Source organism: Anabas testudineus, chromosome 9 (assembly GCF_900324465.2).
Source record: "Anabas testudineus chromosome 9, fAnaTes1.2, whole genome shotgun sequence".
Lineage (NCBI taxonomy): Eukaryota > Metazoa > Chordata > Actinopteri > Anabantiformes > Anabantidae > Anabas > Anabas testudineus.
The window spans coordinates 14,958,497-14,984,669 of NC_046618.1; the positions used below are offsets into that span (position 1 = coordinate 14,958,497).

At 40.8% G+C, this 26,173-nt stretch overlaps 1 protein-coding gene across 1 annotated transcript; it reads left to right on the forward strand.

Moving 5' to 3' along the window:
* The first annotated feature begins 15,528 nt into the window (after positions 1-15,528).
* On the forward strand, positions 15,529-26,003 carry smarcad1a (SWI/SNF-related, matrix-associated actin-dependent regulator of chromatin, subfamily a, containing DEAD/H box 1 a). Its single transcript, XM_026344185.1, has 23 exons — positions 15,529-15,640; positions 16,153-16,291; positions 16,369-16,483; positions 16,696-16,765; positions 17,088-17,182; positions 17,468-17,569; positions 17,764-17,842; positions 17,973-18,667; positions 18,983-19,179; positions 19,716-19,806; positions 20,250-20,349; positions 20,518-20,577; positions 20,903-20,978; positions 21,081-21,216; positions 21,378-21,509; positions 21,835-21,930; positions 22,125-22,242; positions 22,356-22,471; positions 22,788-22,976; positions 23,094-23,212; positions 23,377-23,559; positions 23,827-23,936; positions 24,734-26,003. Exons 1-23 carry the CDS (start codon positions 15,529-15,531, stop codon positions 24,793-24,795), a joined length of 3,192 nt encoding a protein of 1,063 aa, XP_026199970.1. The 3' UTR covers positions 24,796-26,003.
* Positions 26,004-26,173: the final 170 nt, after the last annotated feature.

The following is a 26,173-nucleotide window of genomic DNA, read 5'->3' on the forward strand; positions in this document are numbered from 1 at the left end:
ATGTGAAAACCTCCCCGACGGTCATAACTCGATCCACTTCTAAGTGGGCTGTATTTGTTGTCTGTTGGTTGGCGGTGCCTGGAGGGCATCTTTAAGAGTAAAAAGACCCATAGTGAGGCACAAGATCCCAGCAGGATCATAACACAACTAACATAGCAAGACATTTCCTACTGCTGTAACGGATTAGCAGGCCTCTCCGCAGGGCTACACAAACACATAGACAATGGTCACTTGACTGACCGTGAGATCAGGCTCATACCCACCACCCCCACCCACCCACTAAAGTCATTATTTCTTTTACTGAGTTTTCCTTTTTTTTTATTATTTTGGAATTTAATTGTGTTCCCCAGTTGCATTAATACTTGTCATTAAGCTGTTTCTTTATTCGGTGAAAATAATTGTGTGGATTTTTGGAAGTACCCCTTAAATCTAAGCTTATGACCCACAAAATTGAATACTAGCTACTTTAATTATAAGTTCTCATGAAAAAAAATGTTCAGGAATTTCTGAGAAATGTCTCATTGACACTGTTTGTTTATGATGATTGTTCTTATCTTCCTCCTCCTCCCAGATTAGTCTGCCTGTTTTCACACCATTAAGACCAGTCCGCATCCTCTACATTGGGTGGAGGGCTCCCGTGGAGATCAGTGATGCCTCACTGACCACATCAATCAATCATTCTCCCTCCGACTACCTCTCTCCTGCTCCCTTTTGTCTCTCTCTGTATGTTTCTGTCTCCATATCGCTCTGTCTCTCCTACTTTAATTTCTGTCTCATCCCTCTTTCCCACACATGACATGGGAACTACTTATCACAAAAACACCCACAAGGGCTGATGTTGTCGAGAGTAATTCATCGACAGGGCCTGTCTACTACGGCCAGCATCGGTGGCTGACCATTGTTAGTGCATTTTCATAAATAGAAAGTTCATATTTCTTTTGTCTTCAGTTAAATTCTTTGCAGAAATAATAGTATTTAAGCCTGTTTGTGCTACTCTTGTATATTTTTTTAGTTAATCTTTTCACACAAAGTCTTCCAGCAGAACAACTTCTCATAAAGGGGTCAACATTGCAAAATCTGTAAGAGACGAGAGGCAACAATAGAGATCAGTTGAACCTATACACTCCCTGTAAACCAAAAGGGTTTGCCTTCCTGCATTGCCCTCATGGGATGTCATGTACTTTGGGGCCAAATGCAGGCTGCACTTTTGTGTCCCATGAATTGAGACAATAGCGTGGGTTGTTCCAGTGTGTGCAATCCTAGACTTCTTCTTTTTTAAACAAACACAATGAAAATAATAAACCAACCAGATGCCCATCATTAAGAAGAAATCAGCTTGGTGCTGATGGGGTAGGACATTTGAAGAATGTTGTGAGGTGTTTGTTGTGACATTGTTGGTTTTGACTTGTTGACATGAAAATGATGTAGAAAACACGTATGTCCAGTTTTTTTCTATTACTTAGTTTATGTGCTGTGGCTGTAAGTTCACATATGAAAGAAGATACAGCGTCCACAATAAAATGAGAGTGATAAGCATTTATTGTAAGCTTGCACGTGTCCGTCAGCCTACACGCTGCCTGTTTGCACACTCTGTCATTGTTCTTCCAGTCTTCTTACAATCCTTTGATACTGTCCCTCACCTGTCTGCATACCTACTTGTCTCCGTGTGCCTTCTTACCTCTCAGTCTGTATGTCTGCCAGCTAGGAAAGGTCAGTAGTAAATGGGCTGAGTGTAAACAATGTTCTCTGTACCCGGGATAGGAACAACCAGTGTCCCACAGCCAACACTCCGCCACCACAGCATGTGATGTGAGGCCAGCCCTGCCCATTCGTTGCTTTTCGTCCTGTTCCTCCTCTCTGCTCTTGCTGCATCTGTTTCTGTTTTTGTCACCCTTTTCTACTCCTCTCCACCTTTCTTGTCCTGCTTTTGGCCACTTCTCACTTTTGTTTCCCACCACTCTGATCTCTCTCTCCCAGTCCTCCATCTCAGTATCTGCCTCTCCCTGCCTTCCTCCCCTCCCCGTCTCTCTTCATCCGTCCCCATCAGGAGGAACCTAATAGGAAATCAAAGTTTCTGGGGGAAGAATGGAGTGGGGCTTAGCGTTACTGTCCCCTGGGTCCTCCCTGCTGAAAGAGGAGTGCAGAAAAGGCTCTATACTGGCACTGTGGTGGGGAAGGTTAATGCAGCAGATAGTCTTTCCCTTGCTCTCATTCCATGTCTCTTTATCCATTCTTTTTCCCTCAGACACACTCTCTATCTCTCTTTTTCTATCTCTCGAGTTCGTATCCCTTCTCGCTGCCTTTCAATCTCACTCAAAACCCCCCCTCCCCCCGAAAATGCACTTAGTGCACATGCACTCTTTTTTTCAATGACTCAATAGCATAGCAGGTGAACTCAGCTGCCCCTGCCTGGATGGTGTTGGTGATGTCGGATTTGCAGCCCGCCGCTGCCCCGTCCATCCTCTGGGATGTGGTGTGTGTTGCTGTGGAATGGATCGTGTGTGGGTCTGAGTGTGTGTGAGCCACCCCCCAGCCTGGCACAGCACGCACCCCTGCCCTTCAAAGCACTGCTTATGTGTAGCAATTGACTCTGTGGCCTCTGTGAGCTCAGGTACCTTGTCAAGCATGTCGAGAAGTATTTACAAAGATTGAGAGAAATAACTGGATTTGGTAAAGATAAAAAGACCAGTGGGGAAAAGAGATTTGGAACGTATTGGTGCACAAGTCATGTTCTTGTGTACTGTATTTGTATCATTCAAGCCCATAGGTGTCACACACATCAACAGACTGGTTAAAAGGTGCCATGTAAAAGTGAGGGCTAAGCCTAGAATTAGTCCTGTATTAGCTGTCAAGCATCAGCCTACTTGGGGCTGAGCAGTGAAGATCCTGCTGTGTTAAGCTGCCTAAACACTCAGAGGTGGAAAAGATTACACAGCATGAACGCCTCGAGGCACGAGAGGCGCAAGAGGAGAGAGAGAGAAGCAAGAGAGAAGGAAGCCAAAGAAGATTGCATCAAACGGGGTCAGGACAGAAAACTATGAGCACAGAAGAAGAATGAAAGGCCGCTCGCAGGCGAGAGATGATGCTGGAGCTGAATCCAGATTCGCATGAAACTAATTCTACCACCCAAAATGTCCTCGTCTTTTGGTCCCTTCACATCCTCCTCACGACCACCTTTTTCCACTTCCACACCCGCACACCACCCACCTGCCCGCCATACTCCCCCACAGAAGAGTTCAGATTCTTGGAAGGTGTTGGGTGTCTACAGTGTCACAACTAAACAAAACCATTTGAAAACAAAGTGGGCCAGTGAATGTGCCGGTGAAATCTGACCCCTCTCCCTTTGTGGCCATAGAGAAAAATGGCCTCTCAGAATCAAGGGGATGGAGAGTGGGCAGGTGGAGGCACACCATTTCAATCCACAGGTTACCCGCCTATCCACCCACATAGACTCGCTTTTACTGCCTCCTCTCCCTCCCCCCCCCCCCCCCACCCCCCCGCCCCCTCCCCCCACATACACCCACACTTTTAAGTGTATCCTTCAAAGCGAACATACAGAGCTGTCTGTGTTGCCGTATATCCAAGAATGAGAAACTCTTTCTGTTCTCTTTCTTATTTCTTTCTCGTCTAAGGGACTTTCATTTGGCCTTTTTTTAAACAGTCGATTTTATGTAAACCATCAACTCAAGAATGATCATATATATATATATATATATATATATATATATATATATATATATAGAGAGAGAGAGAGAGAGAGAGAGAGAGAGAGAGAGAGAGAGAGATACAATCAGTTTTTCAGAAGTTGATAAAATAAGACGTTAGCAGGAATACGGTGTAACAAATGTAAAATATGACTGTTTTACAAGAAAATATTTAAATAATGAGTTAGATAAGACAGTAAGCGTCCGAAAAGTTGGTGACTATGTGTAAGGTTGAGGTTATGAGTCAGTGCAGTGATTCCTATGTGATAGAAGACGTTTGGAGATTAGCACTCAAACTGAAAATACCGCAAGTGGTGACTCATATCCCGTAATATGACTAACCGATACGGTTATTGTTTAATTAATCTATAACATTATGCTATGTTAGGGAAACATTCAAAGATGTGCTGTGATACGTTTCGTTTTCTACTATATTATTATTGTTGTTGTTGTTGTTGTTGTTGTTGTTGTTGTTGTTGTTGTTGTTGTTGTTGTTGTTGTTGTTGTTGTTGTTGTTGTTGTTGTTGTTGTTGTTGTTAACCTAGGTTTTCTTCAGGTTCTCTTTTTTTCTGTTCGGCTGATTATGGGAAACTATATGTGTGTGTGTGTGTGTGTGTGTGTGTGTGTGTGTGTGTGTGTGTGTGTGTGTGTGTGTGTGTGTGTGTGCATGTTAGAATGAGGAACTGTCAATCATAGACTGAGTTAATTACTTTGTCTCCCTGCATGGGTGTGAGTGCATGTGAGGAACTCTGACCCAAAGACCCAGGGTTGGGTCACACAAACACACACACACTATTTTTCCCTCTAGAGTGGAGATGTCTGCTTGTATCCTTCCAATGATGGTCAGTTGGCCGCATGACTAACTACTTTCCTGTTTTGTTAAGCGCACACACTTTTTGCTCACTAAAACATTTACTCATGTTCTTAGAGTTGTCACACTGTAAATAAAGATTTTTAGAACTGATTGCAATTTATTTTTACCACGTACAATAAAAATGTGTATTTTTGTTAACAAGCAAGATATTCATCCATATTTGTTGAGCTATGTGTGAAAGTATACTTTTGATTGCACCTGTATAAAGAAAGTGGGCTAATGAGCTAAAATGTGCTTACTTGTATGCTGTGTGTGTGTGTGTGTGTGTGTGTGTGTGTGTGTGTGTGTGTGTGTGTGTGTGTGTGTGTGTGTGTGTGTGTGTGTGTGTGTGTGTGTGTGTGACAGTCTAACAATTAGAAACTGAGAGGGGCAGGACCCCTGGGAGATGAAGTAACCCTGCAGGCAGCACAATGAACACCCCTGACTAGGGTCCTTTCTGTCTGACAATTGGAGGCAGGGGGCAGAAAATAACAGCGTAACACACAGCCATGTTTCAGTAGCTGGTTAAGTCAGCCTGTGGCTTTGTCTCTTGTCAGTTTGCATGTCATTCTGACTCAGGAGATTGATTGCCATGAGCAGTTTTGATAAACTGAACGAGTGAGATTGAAGTTGATGAGACACATGATTGTCTTGAAGATCAGCAAGAACAGAAGCTCACATATCAAAATTACCCTTCACCCCCGGTGACAAGAAGTTCTCAATATTTTCTTATTTCAACTACAAAACTATAATTTTTTACATTTTCTGTAGCTTCCTCCAAACAGATTTTAATATCCCACTACGCTTATCACTCAGTTTCCTTCCCCAGAGTCCAAATGCCACTCATTTTTCCCACCATTAACTGTGTCTTTGCCTTCTGAAAAATGTTTATTATACACTGACCGCACTGACCAAAATCAGCTATGAAATAATAAGCACTAAATCCAGCAAATCTTACCCGTGTGATCCGATAGACACTGCCTGTGTGAATAAAATATAAACACAAGGCTCCTTTTTTAATCACATCTGAACCAAACACCCTGCTCTTCATTTTCCCAAAGGACAGAAATAAAAGCTTGTACAATAACCAGCACCTACACATGTCTCGCTCCATAAACTCCAGCACACACTGCGAGCTTAACTGATGGAGAGTAACCCAAGAATGAAAATTAAAACACTGTCACCTTGTTTTTGAAGATGAAAGATGCCAAGTAAAAGAAAAGTGAGCGAGGACTTATTGGATTAGCAGCCGACACAATTGCATCTGTGCAGATTTGCCTCAGTGCTGTAAATGTGATTGTGGGCAATAACATGTCGATTAAGGGGCCGTGGCTGGACTATTGGAGGCTTTGTGTGAGTCTGCAGAGGAGGTGATTAGATTAGTGAGGTCCAGAGTGGGAAGCCTGAAAGAGAGGGAGTGAATACTGATGAGAAGGTCCATTGGAAAAGTTAACACTTTTTGCCACATGCAGTGTTTGTTTTTGCTTCATTTTGGAAACAGCATGAAGTGCAGGAAACAACATAGTGGTTTGTAAAAAACACTTTTTTATTATTTCAAAATACATTGGTTTACCTGAAGTTTTATTAGAGCAGAGAAAACATGGTTTCATTTTGAGTTATTATAAAAAATGTTCCATTGAAACTCTGATATAATATGTTGGGATCGCAGCTAAGTACAGAACGCGTGTGAAAGACTGAGATTTCAGTTTCTCACTATTTTAAACTTTCCGTCTAACAACAGTTGACATTTTGGATCAGGAACAGAGAGCAGTGGCAGAGGATCCTCATCAAACTGAGATAGTACCTCTGTCCTGCAGGTACTTCACTGATTCAACTCTTAAGTAAGTAAGTAATACCACTTTGACACATGCTGTATTGTAAGTGTTCACATCTTTAATTGTGCTTTACATTGCTTTTTGCTACACAATAATACAACTGGACCATTGCTGTACATATTTTCCATGCCTCACCTTCCTCCATCTGTCTCTGCTAGACGACTAAGAAAAGGCCTCTCTGATTTCCACCTGACAAATTGTCTTATCGGTCAGCAAGCTGATTGGGGCGAATGAAAACATGACCTTCTCAGACGGGGTCTCTAACAGAGAACTCCGGGTACACTGATCAGGACTGATAAAAGCTCAAGGAAGAGGATACTGCACACTCACACAGAGACTTATCTCCAGCTACACTGATCAACAATGATAAAGCCATAGGAGGATCAGGGAGAGCAGTGGAGTGGCAAACAAGAACCATTAGGGTTATTCTATTCATACTTAGAGAGCGAGTGAGCGAGAGCAGGGTAGGCAGTTAAGTGGCTAACAAGACCCATTAGTCCTACTCAGACTTAGAGAGTGATGCTTGGCAGGCAGACTGACTGACTGGTTTGCTGATTGACAGGTGTAGACAGGAGCTGAGAGGGAGGGGGACAAACAAAAGAAAGACTTGTAACTGAAGTGAGAAGAGTATGATGTACACACATAACTTAGTGGTTACTGGTGGCAAACACCTGATTGAGTTTAATAAAGGTGTCAGTGTGACTACAGTCAGTAAAGCTTTAAAATTATACAGATGTAAGAGTAGGCTTTTAATTGGTTAAACTCTAAAACTGTTTTAAACTCATAAAACAGCAGAATATCCAGTGAGGAGTTTGTTTAAAGCCTTTTGAGATGCAAAAGCTTTTATAGCTTCACTAAGACAGGTATCGCAATTTGATTTGACGTTGTCAAAGTGTATTTACATGTTCATATATTGCAAACTACCATGAATGTGACCCTTTCTGCACGTGTGATCGATTATTGTTATGCACAGCCAGTTGACTTTCAATGTGGCAAAATGAGAACATAGTTCTCTGAAGGAGGCTGCATTTGTGATGCATATTTATTGGTGTGGTTAACTTTTAAAGGAAAACAGCACCTGAAATTAACAGAAATTGTCAAAAAAATCAACATAACTTGCATAATAAGGAGAAATACAAAATGCGGTCTAAGAATTTTGCAAGAATGGAGGATCAAAGAGGTGGGTGGAGGAAAATAGGCAGGTTTAGGTGGCAGTGGGATGAAAGAGAAGGATCAGTGGAGGGAGGAGAGTGCGTGGGGATACAGCGCAAAAGCCTGGCTAACCTTTCAGCTCTGCCCCATTGTCCCATATTAAAAGCATCAGCGTCCATTCTGAGACCAGCGGGGCAAGGTTTCCCTGCACGCTGAGAGAAGTTAGATGAGGTTAGAAGCAGAGATAACTTACAAGTAAGTAAGTGGTAAAAAGTGAGACGACGTGAGCGGATCAGAAAATGAACAGAAATCAGCATGAGGAGAAAGAGAGGGCAAAAAAAAAAAAAAAGGGGTGAAGGTAAAACAAGTTGGGGTGTGTGCACAAGATAAACGGCCCCTCCTCTTTACCTCACGCTTGGCTGCTCCAGGATGGAGAGAGAAGGAGAGAGAGTGAGAGGATGGGGGAAGAATAGAGGGTCACATTAGACAGTGGGGGCTTTGTGGGCACTTATCAGAGACTGATGGCAAAGCAGTGGACCCAGAGAGGAGACAGTGAATAGAAAGGGATGAAGGTGTGTGTGTGTGTGTGTGTGTGTGTGTGTGTGTGTGTGTGTGTGTGTGTGTGTGTGTGTGTGTGTGTGTGTGTGTGTGTGTGTGTGTGTGTGGAAGAGAGGATGAGGGACGAATGAATACAGAGATGATGCAAACAGAGATGAGACAAGAAAGTGTAAAGACCCAAAGATGGCAGAAGTGATTGGAGAATAATGGCAAGCCCAACAGGCATAGCTGTGTAGATCACTTTACCCACCTGAATGCACCTTCAGGAGAGGCGGTGCTAGGGAGAAAAAGAGGGGATGGAGTGAGCACATGGACACCAACAAAGAGCGAGAAGGTCAAGGAGAGGTATATGATATGGAGGGAGAGAAAATGGAAGGCGGTGGAAGGAAAGGACTGGAGGAGATTGGGTTACACAGCAGGAAAAGTCCAGTGTCACGTCCATCAAGGCGGTGTTTCACAGAGGGACTGATTCTGCGGTCAGAGGAATTAAGATTTGTGGAAACAATGTACCGAGCTCTGAGGGGAAAGTTTCATTTTGTTGTTGTTTGTTGTCACTTTCTAACTCCGTCTCTCTCCTTCACTTTCCCACTTAGATGCACACAGACACACAAATACACTCAGTCAGCGGCCGCTCCCAGCTCCCTGCGGTGTGCCTGCTGAGAGGGGTCATGTCAGACATCAACTCCCGTCGCGTCAGCTCTTTTTCTCCCACAATTCAACACAGCTGAGGCTGTCACCACACTAACCTCCCTTCCCCCTCCAAAAAAAAAAAAAAAAGCCCAGACACTGGCCCCTAACATTCACAGAGACACGCACATATTTATGATGTACACACATAAGTCAAAATCCACACACACACACACGCACTCACACACATTCACACGCGTTATCAAACGCACACATTTAGATGCAGTGGCGTCCCACAGGAGACAGACCCCCAGCTGATGTCCACCAGCAGGGGTGCTGGTCCTGTGCTGACATTCCCATCTCAGTCGTCCCTGCCTGTTTACAGAAAAAGAGCGGCCAGGACACACACAACAACACGCTGTGACAGTTCGCTCAGCCCGTCTGCCAGCAAAAGGAACAGCTCAAAGAGTTTTTAATTTTGTTCTCGTCTCTTCACGCAACTTTGTAAAAGAGTGAGGAACTTTTCATGCACCTTATTTTTGCAAAATCTGCACATCTGCAAAATGACACGCGGTTGAAATCTTCAAGACTGAACAACACAAGTTTTCAAGCTTCTGTCAAACATCGTAACACCAACACATCAAGCAGGTTCACTGGGACTCGCACTAACATGCCAGTGCTGAAAGTGAAATCAGGACAAATCAAAATCCCTTGTCAATGGTGCACGACATCACAAAATGGTGAAAGGACGTGAACACATCTGTATGAATTTGTAGTCAGAAAACATCTCCGTTGGCTTTTTAAACCACTTAAACATCTCACAAAGTCTAATATTACTTCATAAACCTCACAGTGGTATATGTCTAAATTACATAATTGGAATCATTTGATTCAAACCATTGCAGACAGGAGGCGAATGCAAAGGCATGCAGTGCCAGCGAAGCTTTGTTTGAAACAACGTCCTGTAAGACAGCCTGGGGATCAGTCATTGTGTCCCTGTCTATCTGTACGTCTCCTTCTTTTTAATTAAAACACTGTGCTAATGTGACAGACTCACTCAAAGTTGACTGCAGCCAACAAAACAAAAGGTACTTTTAGTCACGATGATAAATATTAATCATCATCATAACTACACTGCAGATGCTGTCATACTACCAGAATGAATTCAAGTGACTGAAGAAATTTAAGGTGCCACATTTGTAAAATAGAGGAAATAAATACTGTTTGACAAAGGAGTCCTTAATGAAGTGAATGCAGAGGAATGCAGCAGCAACAAAGCTCGGCTTGACCGATGTTCTGTAAGGCAGCCAGGAGGATCAGTCATTGTCTCTCTGTGATTGGTGGGTTGTCTCGGCTGCTACGCAGCATCACCTCCAGCAACACGGGAATTCTCCCCCTGCTGCTGTTTCTCTTCTCCTGCAGAGAGAGACAGTAGTTACATGAGTGATGACTAAACAAAAGCAGTACAAAAGAAGTCAAATGAGTGTTTGATAAGTTATCTGACAGCAGATAGCGTTAGATAGTGCAAAATATGAATAAATGTACTCAACTGTGTAGAGCACAGTGGTGCATGTCCCAAAATCTGTCTTTGTTTTTTGTGTGTTCATTTGTGGGAAGTATGAACAGACCAAAATCCCTTTGACTGGACAAAAGTATTAAATTACTTTTAGTATAAAAGTAATTATGCATTTTAATTCATCATGCACTTACTCAGCTTACTGTGATTTAACTAATGATCTACTTGTTCTGCTTACAGAGCAGGAATGATCATGTTAAAATCTTAAATCACTGAGAATCATCCAGACTAGTCATCTACAAGTTTTTTTTATTGTTTTCACCTTTATGGTGAGAAATGTTAGTGTCTGTATTCATATACTCTGTGCTTCTTCTTTAGGAAGCTACAAGCCAGGCTGCAAATATTACACCGATATGTGGCTACATGTATAAGCACCAAATATTGGATTTGTTTTGGCTGTGGCACAGTGTCAGTCTTAACTTCAGTCTGCTGGATCGAAACACTGGAACAGTAGGGGGCACTCTGCTCTCCTATGGATCTGGCTGTGACATAATAATATCCACCAGAGCTGTCATTTACAGGGACTCTTCCACAGGTCAGATGATCTCCAGCAGCAACACTGTGACACCAGTCTACACATGCACATGTGCACGTGCAAGCTACACGCAGCTTTCAGTGTTTAAACTGTAAACTATGTGTGTTCATTTAAAAAAAATGTAAATATTTATTGGTCACAGAAAAGGACTTTCAGTCAAACTCGCAGTGTAAAAACATTAATTGTCATGATGCAAAGATTCAGTGGTGCTGGTTCTGTTGGAATCAGTGCAAAGCTAATAATTGTACACTACATTTACAGATTAATTATTAACAATACTGTGCACAAACCAATTATTTCCAAGCATGTCTGTATGTCTGTCCATCTGTGTGTTTCTTGTCTCTATACTTTTTTCTCTTAGATATATATATATATATATATTTTTTTTTTTCAGTATTTTTTGTGTCCTGCCCTCAGGAAGAGCCGTCAAATAGGGTGGTGTGTCTATGTCTTTCTGTGTATTTCTTGGGGAGGGGGTTACATCCCAGACATGTTACCACGGTGACAAGGTGCTGCCTGCCGCCGTCGGGTCTCGGCCAAGTTGGGCGCCATGGTGACTGGGTATTGACAGACTTTGTGACGGGTCCGCTGGGACACCATGTTTGGGTCGACCTTAAAAACACACATGTAAGTAGGTATGTCCACATTTACGCATTCACTTAACACAGGCACTTAATATGCAAAATAATCACATAACTTAACAAATAAATATGTGAATTCAGGATTTCTAAATATCACATGCACACATGTACAGTGTGTGCATACAGTACAAGGAGTTCACACACATAGAGTATGCAAATTCAACTCCAACCCACTGGGTCAGTGTTTGTCTGTGGTTGTGTGTGTCTGTGCATGCATTTTTCACAACTGATGATATTTAATTGAAAGTTTTGTTTTTCAAAAATTGCAGGAGGTCATATCACCTACTCCCCTTTTACAGTTTGAATTGTTTCAAGCTTTTTTTAACGTTATCACCTCCAGCCACACTATCCATTAAAATGTCTGCATTACTCATCTATTTTTGTCAGTGTGTGTGTGTGTGTGTGTGTGTGTGTGTGTGTGTGTGTGTGTGTGTGTGTGTGTGTGTGTGTGTGTGTGTGTGTGTGTGTGTGTGTGTGTGTGTGTGTGTGTGTGTGTGTGTGTGTGTGTGTGTGTGTGTGTGTGTGTGTGTGTTGCATGCATCTTAATGACTTCCCTCAGCCCTGGGATGGTCTGGTGATTTATATTTCTGTGTAGCCGCATATGCACCTGTTGTCTGTGAGTACGTTTCAGTACAAACATAGACACCTACATGCTAGATACAACAAAAGGGGAACAAAACAAACATCCATCTTAATGCAGATGCAGATGTAAGACACACACACACACACACACACAAAACCTTGACCAGGAGCACATGAGAAGAGAAGGAGCCAGAGTTTTAGCTTCCTGCTGAGAGGGGCCATGACCTCTATCAGACTCTGTGTCAGTCTGTCTATTATTCCCTGAGTTGAGCACAACCACACACACATATACACACATGCAATGCTATAACTTACATGGTCTCCATGACAATGGTGGGGGCGACAGTAAGGCGGCAGGACGGCGCTGTACTAGCTGCTGGGGTGTTCCAACCTCATCAACATAATGTATTCATATGTGCAAAATCTGCAGGCACAGGTACATTTTTGATTAGGTGTTTACATATCTGTGAAACATAGGCAGGGATAATTATGGATCATGAGAAAAGGCTGGTAGCTGCTGATAAGAAGTATACAACATTCAGGAGGATTTAAGGTCATTCTTCCATGAAGAAATGCTTTCACTCACTTAGACATATTCTCAGGACGTCTGGTGTGAATAAGCTTATTCCAAAACGTCTGTATAATGCTGAGTTCTTGGCTCTCACTGGACATTATTTCTTTTTTTGTTTTTGAAGCTTTTATATTCTAGATTTTAGAGTAATTGTCATGCTGCGTCACCCAACATCTTCTAAGCTTTAGTTGGTGGACAATAAGCCTCACATGTTCCTATAGGATACCTTGATAAACCTGAGAAATCTTCTCATGATGTTCCCTTCACCATTCTCTACTATTGGATGAATGTTTTCATGTGCTCTTTTTAAGCCTTTGCTAGAGTCACATGCAATCATCAAGCAACATCTGTCCACAAAACAATTTCCCAGCAGCACAATGTCAGTGTCAGAGTGCTCTTTGCTCTGGCAAACTTCAGGTGAACAGTTATGTTTTTGTTGAAGGTCAGAAGCTTTCTCCATATGCTCCACGTGCTTCCTGCAACTATACAGCATAATATGGCATTTTAACTAGCTCCACTGACTCATCCAAGTCTTAAAAGCCAGGCTTTCATATTATATAGATATTATATTTTTAAACATTCTGCATTGTGCCTTTGCTAATTTCTTGGATGGACTCTTGTAAAGAGAAAAGCTACAGGATTGAATCATGTCTATTTATGCAGTAGATTGTGTTTGTTCATAATTGTAACCTAAATGATATGAAAGTGTTCCTCTGCGTTTAGACACCATGATATTTCAGATCTACTTGAACAATATAAACCCGGTAGGGCTCTACAACTTTGAGTGAACAGTCACTCGCTAGAACCTCAAGTCAGATCCAAACAGGGTGAAGCTGTTAGTGCTGCACAAAGATGGAGTCGACTTCCCAATGATTTCAAATTTAAATAGAAAACTCTCTGCAGCGCTTTTTGTCTTCGGTTGCATTTGGGGCAACTTAGCTCTTATTACTGTATAAATATAATGTATGTAATGTGCAGTCAGCATTTTTCATCTCATTTTGTAATGATTTTATTGTGTTTTTCTTGTTTTGTTGTTGTTTTTAATGTTGTACCCTCAAAGCTACTCTGTTTCTAACTGTCATAGTCTGAGTCAGTTCTGGATCAGAGGTATAACCTCTACTGGAGTTTACAGAGTTCGTGTCCTAATCCTAATCACTGTCATTGAAGATTTTCTACTGCTTTCTCTTTTGCCTGAATCTAATCTAGTTCACTGTCCTAAACACTCTCGCCTGCCTTACACTGGGACAGAGACTCAGCATAAAAGGATTTCTCTGGGAAAGGAGTTTATCCACACAGGACCTCAGACACAGTGTATAAATATAGTAGTTCAAATCAGTATAAACTGTTTAGTCCTCACAAAATTATCATTAGTGAAAGAAAATGAGGAAGTCTCAGAGCGAGAGCGGCCTATTTCTAATCCTAACACTTGCAGGTGCACACCATCACGTTCCCCTATCTCATCTCAGAAAGTGTATCTGCTGCCACCTTTTGATCAGCAAATATATGACACTTTAATCAGACTGACCACCAAGTGTGGCATCTAGTGGACAACACAGAACCTGAGTATTTCACTAATTGACCTAGAAATTTGAATAAAATATATACATAAGTATATACCTATTTTATTTCCCCTTTAAATTTCCCATAACTTGACTTGATAATACACCACTAACATAATGGCTTTAAACTGCAGAGGTGTGTAATTGCTGTTGTGGTTTACTGGCACACCAAAACTGAGAAAGTATACTTCATGTTATTAGTCATATTCCTGTCTCTGGTTTGACACAGTGAAAACATGCACTGATGGGTTGGGGTTGGATGATTTGTGAGACTCGACTACAACTACTGTAGGTCTGTATGTGCCATATTTGATGAGAAAACTAATTTAATGTTAAAACAAAGGGTAATTAATTTGAGTTGTCATTATTGTTTTTAATCCTTCCAAAACAAAGCTAGGATGCAGCTGTGAAAACCAGCCTCCTACAGTAAGAATGCCAACATGGTGGGACTGATGAGATTTTTGCAGTTTGCCTACCAAAGAACTGTATTATGTATTATAAGCACTTTCTGAATGAATCAGTAGTTTGAACTTATGCGAGATAGGAACCACTGGCTTGAGAGGCAGTACGGCTTTCATGCATTAGGTTGGAGGTTAGGTCAGCCTGAGGTTGTTCAATCTGAAAAGTGCATATCCTTAATGATCCATACACACAAACTAGTAGGTTACATCAGAAGTTCCTAAGTTCTGCACATCTGGTAAAAAAGATTTCATTCATTTACAGTCACACTGTAGGATTGCACTGTGTACCATGCTATACTGCCATAAGACTATAATTTCGTTGACGTTATACAACAGTAGGTAAGTTAAATGGATGTGGGAGATAAAGACGTTCAGGAGTGAGGTGCTGTCAACAGTTCAGTCTGTCAACTCGTCCTTCAGCAGAACCGGAAGTCGCCTTCAGTGTACTATCTTGACTCAGCGGTGAGTTCCCGCCCACTTTCCCCCCCTCGACCAATGAGCGCGTCCGGAGCACCGGCACAGCATCCTCCAGGGCCGCTGGAGTTCGCGGGAACCGGCTGTGTTATCGTAACACAACCAGGAGAAGTGGACGAGTATCAACCATCTCTCACTGATAAGAAGTCAGCGTGTCATTAATCCAGTCCTTTTAAATTACCTCAGTGACAAACTGGGCCGTGACACCGTTTGAAATCTGCGTCTTTTCGTAGCCGGTGCCTCGGCTGCTTTGTGCTAACATCCGTCGCGTTAGCTAGGTTGTCACATTGGCTAACAAGAATATCGGGCTTCATGCGTTTGGACGGAGACAATATTGCTTAACGTTATTAGAAAAGAGACAAAGGGCTGCCTCTACCAGGCGCGAAAGACACCGTTAACAATGAGCCTGTTCAATTTAGACCGTTTTCGTTTCGACAAAAAGACGACTGCACCAAACAAAGACCAGAATAATGGGTCAAAAAGTCCAGAGTCTGAGAAGGAGAACAAGCCAGGTAACTAGCATATGATAAAGCTAGCCTACAAATCTGGTAGCCAGATGTGTCAGGTATGCTATCGTTAGCAGCTCTTAAGTAACATGCTGTGTTTTGTTGCTGGTGAGAAGCAGTATTTGTCGTGTTGTTACTGAGTGATGTCCCAGACCTTTAAATTACTGTATCAATTAGCATTTATTGTTATTACTGCATGTCTGTGTTGCAGCCTGACAGTAAACAAAATGACGATTCAAACATTACAATATTAGAATTCAGTACAAACAATGTGCAGCTATTTTAGAAATCGCTATCATTTAATATATATAGCAGTATTACTTCACTTACCACGTAATTATGAATAATTTAATTAGTTTGGTGTTAAATTAGTAGGATAGGCAACTATAAAGCCTACGGTGTCTACATATAATAATGCTGTCATATTTTTACATGAGAGTCATGCATTGCCATTGTCTCATGGCGAACTACTACTGTGAAATCATCTGCTAACTTGTTTCTGCCATTATCTTTACCAGCTCAGATGAAACCTGCGAAAGCTCAACCAAAATCCCATGCCCGAGGGGTGGTTTTTGAGGAAGTCCTCACTGTTGACTTGGAGGAGGATGAGGTCCTCTCTGAACCAAAAAGCAAAACCACATCAATGAGAAAATCCAAGTATGTGACCGCTTTTCACTTTTTCGTGTTCATGCTGATTCATATTGCTCATGGTGTTGTTGTGTTTCTTTTGCCAGATCATCCAAACATGCGGCGTCAGATTACACAGATGACGAGGACAATGAATTAGAGGAAAAAGTTAACAGACTACTGGAGATGTTTCCTCAGTTGACAAAGAAGGAGCTACTAGAGGTGAGACAAGATAAAGCGCAGACGTTGCAACTTCTCAGCATTGAGCACAAGTTAAACTGCTGTGAAACACGTATTCATAGATTTTACTTTGCTATCCTCATAACTGGACCAGCTTTGAAAAATTGTCTTACCATGACACACTGTTTAATTTACACATCATCCAGCTTTAATTCAATCTCCTGAAATTCCATATTGTTGTTTTATATTTTCAGATCATTAGGAGCACAAGCACATTGGATGGTGCTGTAGCTGCCTGTCTTTTAAAGTTTGGTGATAAAGAAGGTAAATAATTCCTTTTTATATACATGACATTCAATCTACATTTCCAAATGAGCAAGAGTTCAGCACTTTCCTGTGATGCACTGATGAAGAAGGTTTAGATTATTGTTAAAAGAAAATCATTAGCTTCTGTCAGCAGTCCAATTTTGTCTTTCTAGTTTAAATGATTTACCTAACCATATTTACATCAAAGCAAACTTGATGCAATAAGGAATAACTGAACGTGATATTAATATTTCCAAATATGGTAAAAGTGTCACATAAAGCAGTGCTGTGCATACAAATGTTAACTACTTTTGAGAACACTGGCTGTTTCTCCTCTCAGCCTCTGGCCAAGGGAAGAAGAGAAAGCAGGATGGATCCAGCAGTTCTCAGGACAGTGCTGAAACTCAACCCAGCAAGAAGAGGAGATCATCCGTGGTAAGAGTAATGATGCTGTCATTATTATAGTTTCATATAAAATGTATCATTTACACATTTAAGCCATGCAAGTATATGTACTACTGTTAAATTATTTTTAGACATTATAATAAGTTAGTATACACACAATGGCAAGCACCGCAAAACACTGATCAGATCTATTTCGTGTGAGGAGGATGACGTATTTAGTCAGAACTACCATTTTGAGGTTCCCATCCCTTTTAAAATTATACGTGTCAGTAACTTATTACCTACTTTTTCACTTTCTTGTATATACATAAAAAGGTGTCTGATGAAGATGATGATGAAGCTAAAGAGCCAAGCTGGGAGAAGCAAGAAGCCATGGTCAGAAGACTGCAGAGAAAGTTTCCTGACCAGGATAAGGAGGTGAAGTAACGCAGCCACTTTTCTCCCTCTCCATAAAGCATCAGGCCATTTTGTTTTGAAATTGATTTTAGTCGAGTCTGATTCTACTCTCTCAAAGTGTATGTCCCCAATCACATGAAATTTCACGGAGGCTGATTGTGGAAACATTGGATCTTACATTTTAGCTTTGACTTTTGCTGATGTCTGTCTTGTAGGAGCTGAGGATGGTGCTGCAGGAACACGACTGGAATGTTGAGGATGCTCTTCAGGTTCTGCAGATGTTCTCAGACCCAGGTGCAAACAGCAGCTTTCTGCTGTCTTGTTTTTTACTGACTTTACCTTCATGTGTACTTAACTTTTATATTTCAATTCTCTGCTTCAGAGGTTGACACAGGCTGTCACTTTTTTTATTTTCTGCTCTCAGATAACACCAGCTTCAGCTCACCTGAGTCAGACGAAAAGAAATCCAGCAAATCAAAGAGCAAAGACAAGTCAAGCAAGGACCACAGAGAGTTGAATCACCACAAACATAAAAGAGACAATAAAAATAAAAACAGTCGTAGAGACTCTAAAGACCGTGTCAGTGAAACAGCGGGGGACAGTACAGATGATACAGATGCTACAAAGGACAGTGAAAGTGAAGACGATTCAGACTCAGAGAAGGGCATGGGTCCCAAACACAGAAGTAACACTTTGTCTGCGTGGCTTAAAGAAAGTTCTGATTCAGTGTCTGCAACTTCTAGTGTCAAGAAAATGTCTACCTCTACAGCCCCAAAGCCGTCCTCATCTTCCTCTGCTGTCCAGAATCTCTCCAAATTTGCCAGTGGAACCAGTATAGCTAAGAATCAGGCAGCAGAGAGCAAGAGAAAGGCACGGGCTTCAGACGAACACTTTAGTTCTGAGGGAGAAAATGACGATGAAGAGGACACAGTTAGCAGTGAGTTCGAGGACTCGGATGACGAGCTGGACTCCAAAGGTGGCATGACAGAACTGAAGAAGGAGATACTGTCGTTTTTCCAGGAGGCATCGATAGATGAGCTGACGTTGATCTCTGGCTGCTCTGTTAAAAAGGCCCAGAAGATTGTGGAACTGAGACCGTTTGACAGCTGGCAAAGCCTGGTGAGAGAACGTGTGTGTCTGTGTTTCTTAACAAGACAAGAAACAATTAAATAGACTCAATGCAAATTCCCTATGCACAATTAAACTGTTTTAATATATCAATGAGGAAAGAAGAAAAACAAAGACCTGCAGGCAGTTGTAGTCTGAACATCTGGAAAATAACATTGTGACCTAAGATTAAGTTTCATTCACACCATATTTACTTGTTGAACATTACACCAATGTTTCCTTTGTAGAGACATCTATTCAGTTAAATAGCAGAACTCTTCTCCTCCTAATAGATACACATATAACAGTATGTTCTCTCCTCTACAGGCTGAAGTTTTCCATAAGGACAATGGACTTTCGGAGGATTTACTGCTGGGTTGCAGAGTTGTCCTCAAAGAACGGAAGGTTGTCCAGGGGCTCATGTCCAAATGTGAGACCATCTCATCGAAAATGGTCAAACAAGTCACTGAGCTGATGGAGAAAGGGATGGGGTCCATGAAACAACCTAGTGTACTCAACAGCCAGTAAGTAAAATACACAAAAATACCAGACCACTACTGACCACCGACAGAATGCTAAGTTTAAATAAACGATTGCACATTATTTGAGCGTTCAGAAATAAGATGTTATATGATTTTGATTTTTTTTTTTTTTTGTCTTTACAATGAGTCATGAAAACATGACTGAGCCTAAAGCACAAAGGTGTCAAACAAGACAAGAGATGTCGCTGCAAATGTTATCCCCTGTGGATATTTCTTGATCTGTTATTCTTAAAGGCAGCCTCAGGTGTTTGCACAGCTGCCGTTTCTTTCTCCTTTCAAAAACTTTATTTCTTTTTATCAACTCAGTTACCTTATGTTACACACGATAAGCCATTCAGTCAATGTGATAATCTTTAGAAAATATGTAAAATAACAAGGAGTTCGATTGGGGATTTATGCTCATTATCTAATGTTTGTCTTCATGAAAGGTGGATTAGGACTAATCTGTGGCTTGCAGTGTTTTTGTAAAAATGACAGATACAATTATTTTTCTTAAACTATCACTCCTCTTCTTTCAGGTTCCAACTGAAACCCTATCAGCTGATTGGTCTAAAGTGGCTGCTGCTTCTGCATGAACACAAACTGAGTGGTATCCTTGCTGATGAAATGGTATGGCAAACAAGTTCTTGAATCTGTGGGGGAGGTGGGGTGTAATACCAACATTTGTGAGGCGTTGATCATGACCCCTAAACAAACCGAGCAGGACAGCAGACACTTTGGGGCTGACTCAATGAGCGCTTTAGTGTCTCTGTCAAAGAGTGTTTTGTGTGGGTATGCAGTCATCCTGCAGGTGAATAAACACTCAAGACACTTTAGGGAAGACATTTGTTGTTTTAGCTCCAAAGCTGTGAGAGGAGTGAAGTTGTAAAGTTGCAGTGTTGTTGAAGTCTGAGAATTTTTGCCATCTCTCCTGGTCCTTTTATATGATCTGAAATAAAGATGTTTAGATATGTTTCTGTGTTCCCCTGTCGATTTCATCATTTCTTTATCTTGGTGTTTGTTATCTAACTGTTTCTCTCAATCTCTCTCCTCTCTTTCACTCCTACTCTAAGGGGTTGGGGAAAACTATCCAGGCTATAGCATTTCTAGCCCAATTGTACCAAAATGGGATTGAAGGCCCCCACCTCATCACTGTGCCATCCTCTACACTGGGTAAAGTATCTTCACAAATCAGACACTCCAGTGTATTTAAATTGATATATTTCATTTGCCATAGAAAATAAGCTATTTTGAGTGTCCATTGTGACTATCCTTTTAAAGTCTGTTAAACTTCAATGAATTCATTCGTGATTCATGCTGATTTCATTCTCTCTCTCATAGATAACTGGGTCAGAGAGCTGAAGCTGTGGTGTCCAAGCCTCAAAGTGCTAGTCTATTATGGTATTATGCTCACTCTTCATTTCCTTTTCAAATATCTTGTTTTCTTCCTCATGTGAACCCTGCAGTTAACCTGGCCCGTACTGACTGTGGTGAACATGCTCAGAGATACTTGAAGAGGACTCAGTGTTACACACACACGCAGCCCATGTTCAAACCAACAGAATCACAAAAAGACACAAATAGAAGATGAAACCAAAAAGTCCAGTTCAGGAAGGCTTATGAAACCCTCAGCCACCACACTGAAGTTTGTTTTTTGTTTTCCGTTATTGTAAACATCTGTAACACAACAAATCTCTATTTGTGTGTGCCCAAATGTTCTACGCAGGTTCTATGGAGGACCGTCGCTACCTCAGACACGACATCCTCAATGAAGATGTTGAATTTAACGTCATTGTTACCACGTAAGCAAATAAGCAGACACAGTCCTCATTACAGAAAAAAAACTACTTGAAGACTGAACCAGTGTTTTCTTTTGTTTTGTGTGCGTGCGATTTGTTGAACAGGTACAACTTGGCAATAGGAAACGATAACGACCGTAGCCTTTTCCGTAAGCTGCGTCTGAAGTATGCTGTGTTCGATGAAGGTCACATGCTGAAAAACATGAACTCTCTGCGCTATCGTCATCTTATGGCTATAAATGTTAGTTCCTCATCATTTTACTTTGAACTACACCACCCACACCACTCTTCATTTCTGAAGTATCCCCACATCTAAATTCTGCCATTCTATCATTTATACCCAAGTTTTGCACATACCTGTTCATGATGCATCTCTCTCTCCATCTCCCCGTTGTCCTGCAGGCACAGCATCGCTTGCTGCTAACAGGAACTCCTGTACAGAACAACCTCTTGGAGCTGATGTCTCTCCTGAACTTCATCATGCCTTCTATGTTCTCTAGCTCCACTACACAGCTTTCCAAAATGTTTTCTATGGTGAGTGTGTGTGTTTGTGTGTCACACTGCTAGCCTAGTTTGTCTTGACAGATGGTAGGTATACCAGTTGAAGCTAGATGCTTCCAAATAACAGCATGCACACCACCTGGGATCCGTCCTCTTTTTGATGGATACTAAATTAGTGTTTAATTTAATATTTAATTTAAGTATACAGAAATTAAAACATCATTTCGAAATGTAAAAACACTGAGCTTGAATAAAAGCAGCACATTCAAACAGCACTAAACAATTCTACTGTAATTATAGTGTAGTTATTTATGTGTATCCTCTGACCTGAGTGAAATATTTTTATGTTATGTATCAGAAATCCCATGAGGAGCAGAGCCGCTTTGAGAGGGATCGTATTTCTCAGGCCAAACTCATTATGAAACCGTTTATCCTCCGAAGAGTCAAAAGTGAGGTGAGTTAATCGGCAAACTAAGAACACTGTTGCAGGGAAATCTGGCAAAATCCTTTTTCTCAGTCTGTCTGTATTCTTAACATTTTAGCTTGCTGTAATTAGTATAGGTGAACCTGTCATCGGGTGTTTAAAAACATCAATAGAGCCCAATGAACATTTACATTCAGTCTTTTACGAGTCTTTTTTTTTTCCAGGTCCTCAAGCAGCTGCCAGCAAAGGAAGAGAAGGTAGAGTTCTGCTCAATGAGTGAGAAACAGCAGGTTCTCTACCAGACTCTCTTCAATAAACTCAAGAGTTCAACTAACGGCGAGAGTAAGCCTCATTTATATGGCTGCGTTTACCACTTTCTGTTGTACATTATAACATTTATTTTGTCAAGATGACAAAGTAATATGTGCTTTAATAATGTAATAATTTCTCTGCAGAGCGTGAGTTGTGTAATGTGATGATGCAGTTAAGGAAAATGGCAAACCACCCGCTACTTCATAGACAGTATTACACCACAGAAAAGCTCAAAGCCATGAGCAAACTCATGCTCAAGGTCAGTCCTCCTTCCTAACTAGCTGTTAGCATGGCTTGCATGGTGACAACCATTCAAATGTGACAAAAGCCTTTTTCACATATTTGTTTTCACAAATGCACTGCATGTGTAATTGCTCATGAACATATGTAACATTAGAAGCACAATACAATATCAGAAAACATGGTAAATATTTCCTATATTTTCCAGTGCTGTGCTAAGCGAATTGGCTGAAAGGGAATGCCCACTTCCTCGCTGTGAATTCTTGCCTCCTTTTGCTCTTCTTTTTTTGGATTATTTGTTTGCTTCTTCAGATTTAATGTGTCCTTTTGCACAGGAACCAACTCACTTTGATGCAGACGCCTCTCTGATTCAGGAGGACATGGAAGTGATGTCAGACTTTGAGCTGCATCGTCTGTGTCAGCAGTACTCATCCATCAGCTCCTACCAGCTTGAAAACAATCTCCTGCTTGACTCAGGGAAATTCCACCACCTTACAGAGCTGCTGGCCTCACTTAAAAACAAGGTAAATACAAATATGCTTTACAGTGTGGGTTTATCATGAAGTGCATTCTGTTTTTTGTCTTTTGTCTTTTTGCCCAGACAAAATATCATATAACATAACTGTATTATCATTGTACAGGGGGACCGAGTGGTATTGTTCAGTCAGTTCACCATGATGCTGGACATTGTGGAAGTGCTCCTGAAACATCTCAAGCATCGTTACGTCCGACTGGATGGATCCACACCCATAGCCGACAGGTCAGATCCACGTTAAATATAATTGCCCCTAGTGTGTCTAGCTCATTATGTATTGTAGTTGTTTCTTCAGGATGGAAAATTTGAATGTCAGATTGAGGTGTTTAAATCTGCCAAAATACCATAAATTGTATCAAATGTAATAGTTAAAATTATTTGTTCTGCAGGATTGTTTTGATTGACGAGTTCAACACGGACCCCGACATATTTGTGTTCTTGCTGTCAACACGTGCTGGTGGCCTGGGCATCAACCTCACCTCCGCTAATGTTGTCATCCTACATGACATTGATTGTAATCCATACAATGACAAACAGGCAGAGGACAGGTGTCATCGTGTAGGCCAGACCAGGTGAGATGGCATATTAATAATAATGTTCTTATGGCATGAGTTTTACCTGATGGGGTCTTGGAATTTGAATTTTTCTTGTTAGACAGTAAAAGTAATTGGACAGAAAGTATTTCTGCTATGTGAAAGCAGAGTCTGAGAAAATGAAAAATTGGTTAATTAGATAATAATTTAATATTACAACACCTCCTCAGGTAAAAATGTATGTTTCAGAACAGTGCTTAATGTATTGATCTACTGTAATGACTGATCTACCTCACTGAATACCAGGACTGTTCAGGTGATCAAGCTCATCAGTAAGGACAGCATAGAGGACTGCATGCTGCAGCTGAGCCACAAAAAGTTAAAGCTGGAGCAGGACATGACTGCTACTCAACAGGGTGAGCAGATGTTTCCACACACAGACACAGTGTAACACAAAAAGCACACTTCAGAAATCAGTGTTTTTTACCTCACATTGAAATAGAAGCAGTCGCGTGATTAGAAGCAATGTGTTATGTACAGTATATAACCCAGTTCGTATCAGAAAGCATGGCATATTTAATTTTCCATCATTTCTGGTGTTTTGCTGAGCTACTGAGTTAGTCTGACCTTGTACTGTTCGATATTGTCCGTTTACTGTCTGTGCCGACTGACTCTGCCATTTGTGTTGTTACATACAGCTCCTCTGGGAGAAGTTCAGGTTCTGGTTCATGGCTGAAAACGGCTTAATGCATCAATAATATAAATATGTTATCAGTGAGGAAGGCACATTACAAGGTTGCCACTAAAAGCTTAGTTAATGAGATGTCCCTGGATCTCCTAGCCAATTATATAGATTCCTGCAGACATGGCCAAAAGGAAACATCCACCTAACCGTAAACAAAGATTGTTTGTTTTTTAATTGAAAAATGTTAAAAAAGATAAATTTCCCAGGTTTATAATATTTTAAATGCATACTTCTACCTTTAAAGGAAGATTCTTCTGTAACAGTAATTTAAACAAAAGCTATGAACATTTTTGGTTTAACTAGAGGATGCAAACCAGCAACTCGGTGGGTGTAGACATGCACTGTAGGTACAGCTTCAGACGTCGTTGTGCCACGTAGTTCAGTGTGAAGTGTTTGAATTAGTTGACTTGCGTTTGCCTTAAGCTTTTGAATAATTTCAATATGAAAAATGAATTGTCTGTTCTTCAGGTGGTGAGGGGACCATACCTGACGATATGGCATCTTTGCTCAAAGCCTCACTGGGACTGTGACGCACAAACTCAAGAGCATATAATACATTTTTGATTACATTCCTGTGATTCTGGACAGACTTGAGTTTTTTGACTAAACACACACTGTTTTGTTTCTGTACTGGAAAACTACTGATATGCTGCCGTGCAAAATGTTGGTTTTGAGGATTTTCTGTGTAGCATGGTAGCTGTGCCTAAAACACTATTTTTACATGCACACGGTTTTTGCTCTTACTTTGACCACAAGATCAGTATATAAAGGTTGAACAAAAATTTTGCCTTTTAAATATTATGCACTTGATAATTAACGCAAAAGCGTTCCGAGATATAGAAACTTGAAAAGAACATCAACTCAGACTACCACAAACACAACACGTGTTGCGTTTGTACACCATCAAACTTGTGATACTCAGAATATTATGACTGAAACATACTTTTACAATTTGAATTCCCCTAACCCCTGTGATGTGAACGTTGTATTATTCATATTTAGGCATCCACACTGTATGCTGGTAAGTACAATGAGAGTGCTAGCAGTCCTTCTTATATTATTCCAAATTGTTGTCTGAAAATTGGGTTTGTATATAAAATAGGTGGTTCAACCATCCTCCACACCAGACAGACATTAGACAGAATTTTGCCATCTTTTTTGTCCTAATTTCTGTTTTTTATAAATATCTTTGATCTTTATAAGCAACATTTGAACACCAGGAGGCAGAAAATGTGGCTGTTCATGCTGATTTCTTCTGCAGCCATTCCTGATCAAATTTTTGACAGTTGCAGTTACATGAAAATTTAGCCAAGTATCTGGAAGACTGGATTATCTCTGTCACTCTAAATGTGATATGTTTGGGTTTCACACTCTCATTTTAAGTTCAAACCTTTTACCATTCGTGATCATTTTTTTTTCTCCAGCTAAGATGCATTGTATACACAACTATTCAATTTCTTCTTGGTGGAGTACTGTATTCAAAAATGAATGTTTTACTTAAATATGGTGCTCCAGTTGGTTTTTAATCTTGAGCAAAGCCTCATAGAGAAGACGATGACTTCAGTCCTGTGTTAAGTGGCTGTTGTGTTGTAACTGTAAGTGTTAATGTAAAAGCTTTTACCAAGCCATTTGTATGTTTTTTAGGTCCCTGTTTGAATTAAATAATAAATATTGGAATAGATATTTGTGTGATCAGCCTTCAGCAAATTTTGATGATATGTGAATTGTACATCTGCTGCTAAACCACATGCAGCAGATGAAAGATGTTAATCTTCTGTCACCATTACATTTGGGGACAGTAAGATTTGTCATATACATTTGAAATTGAGTGACTAAAATTGGGTGAAATTTGTAAAGATAAGATTATTTTTTTTCCTGATATAAGTAATGGGTAGTGGAACATTACAA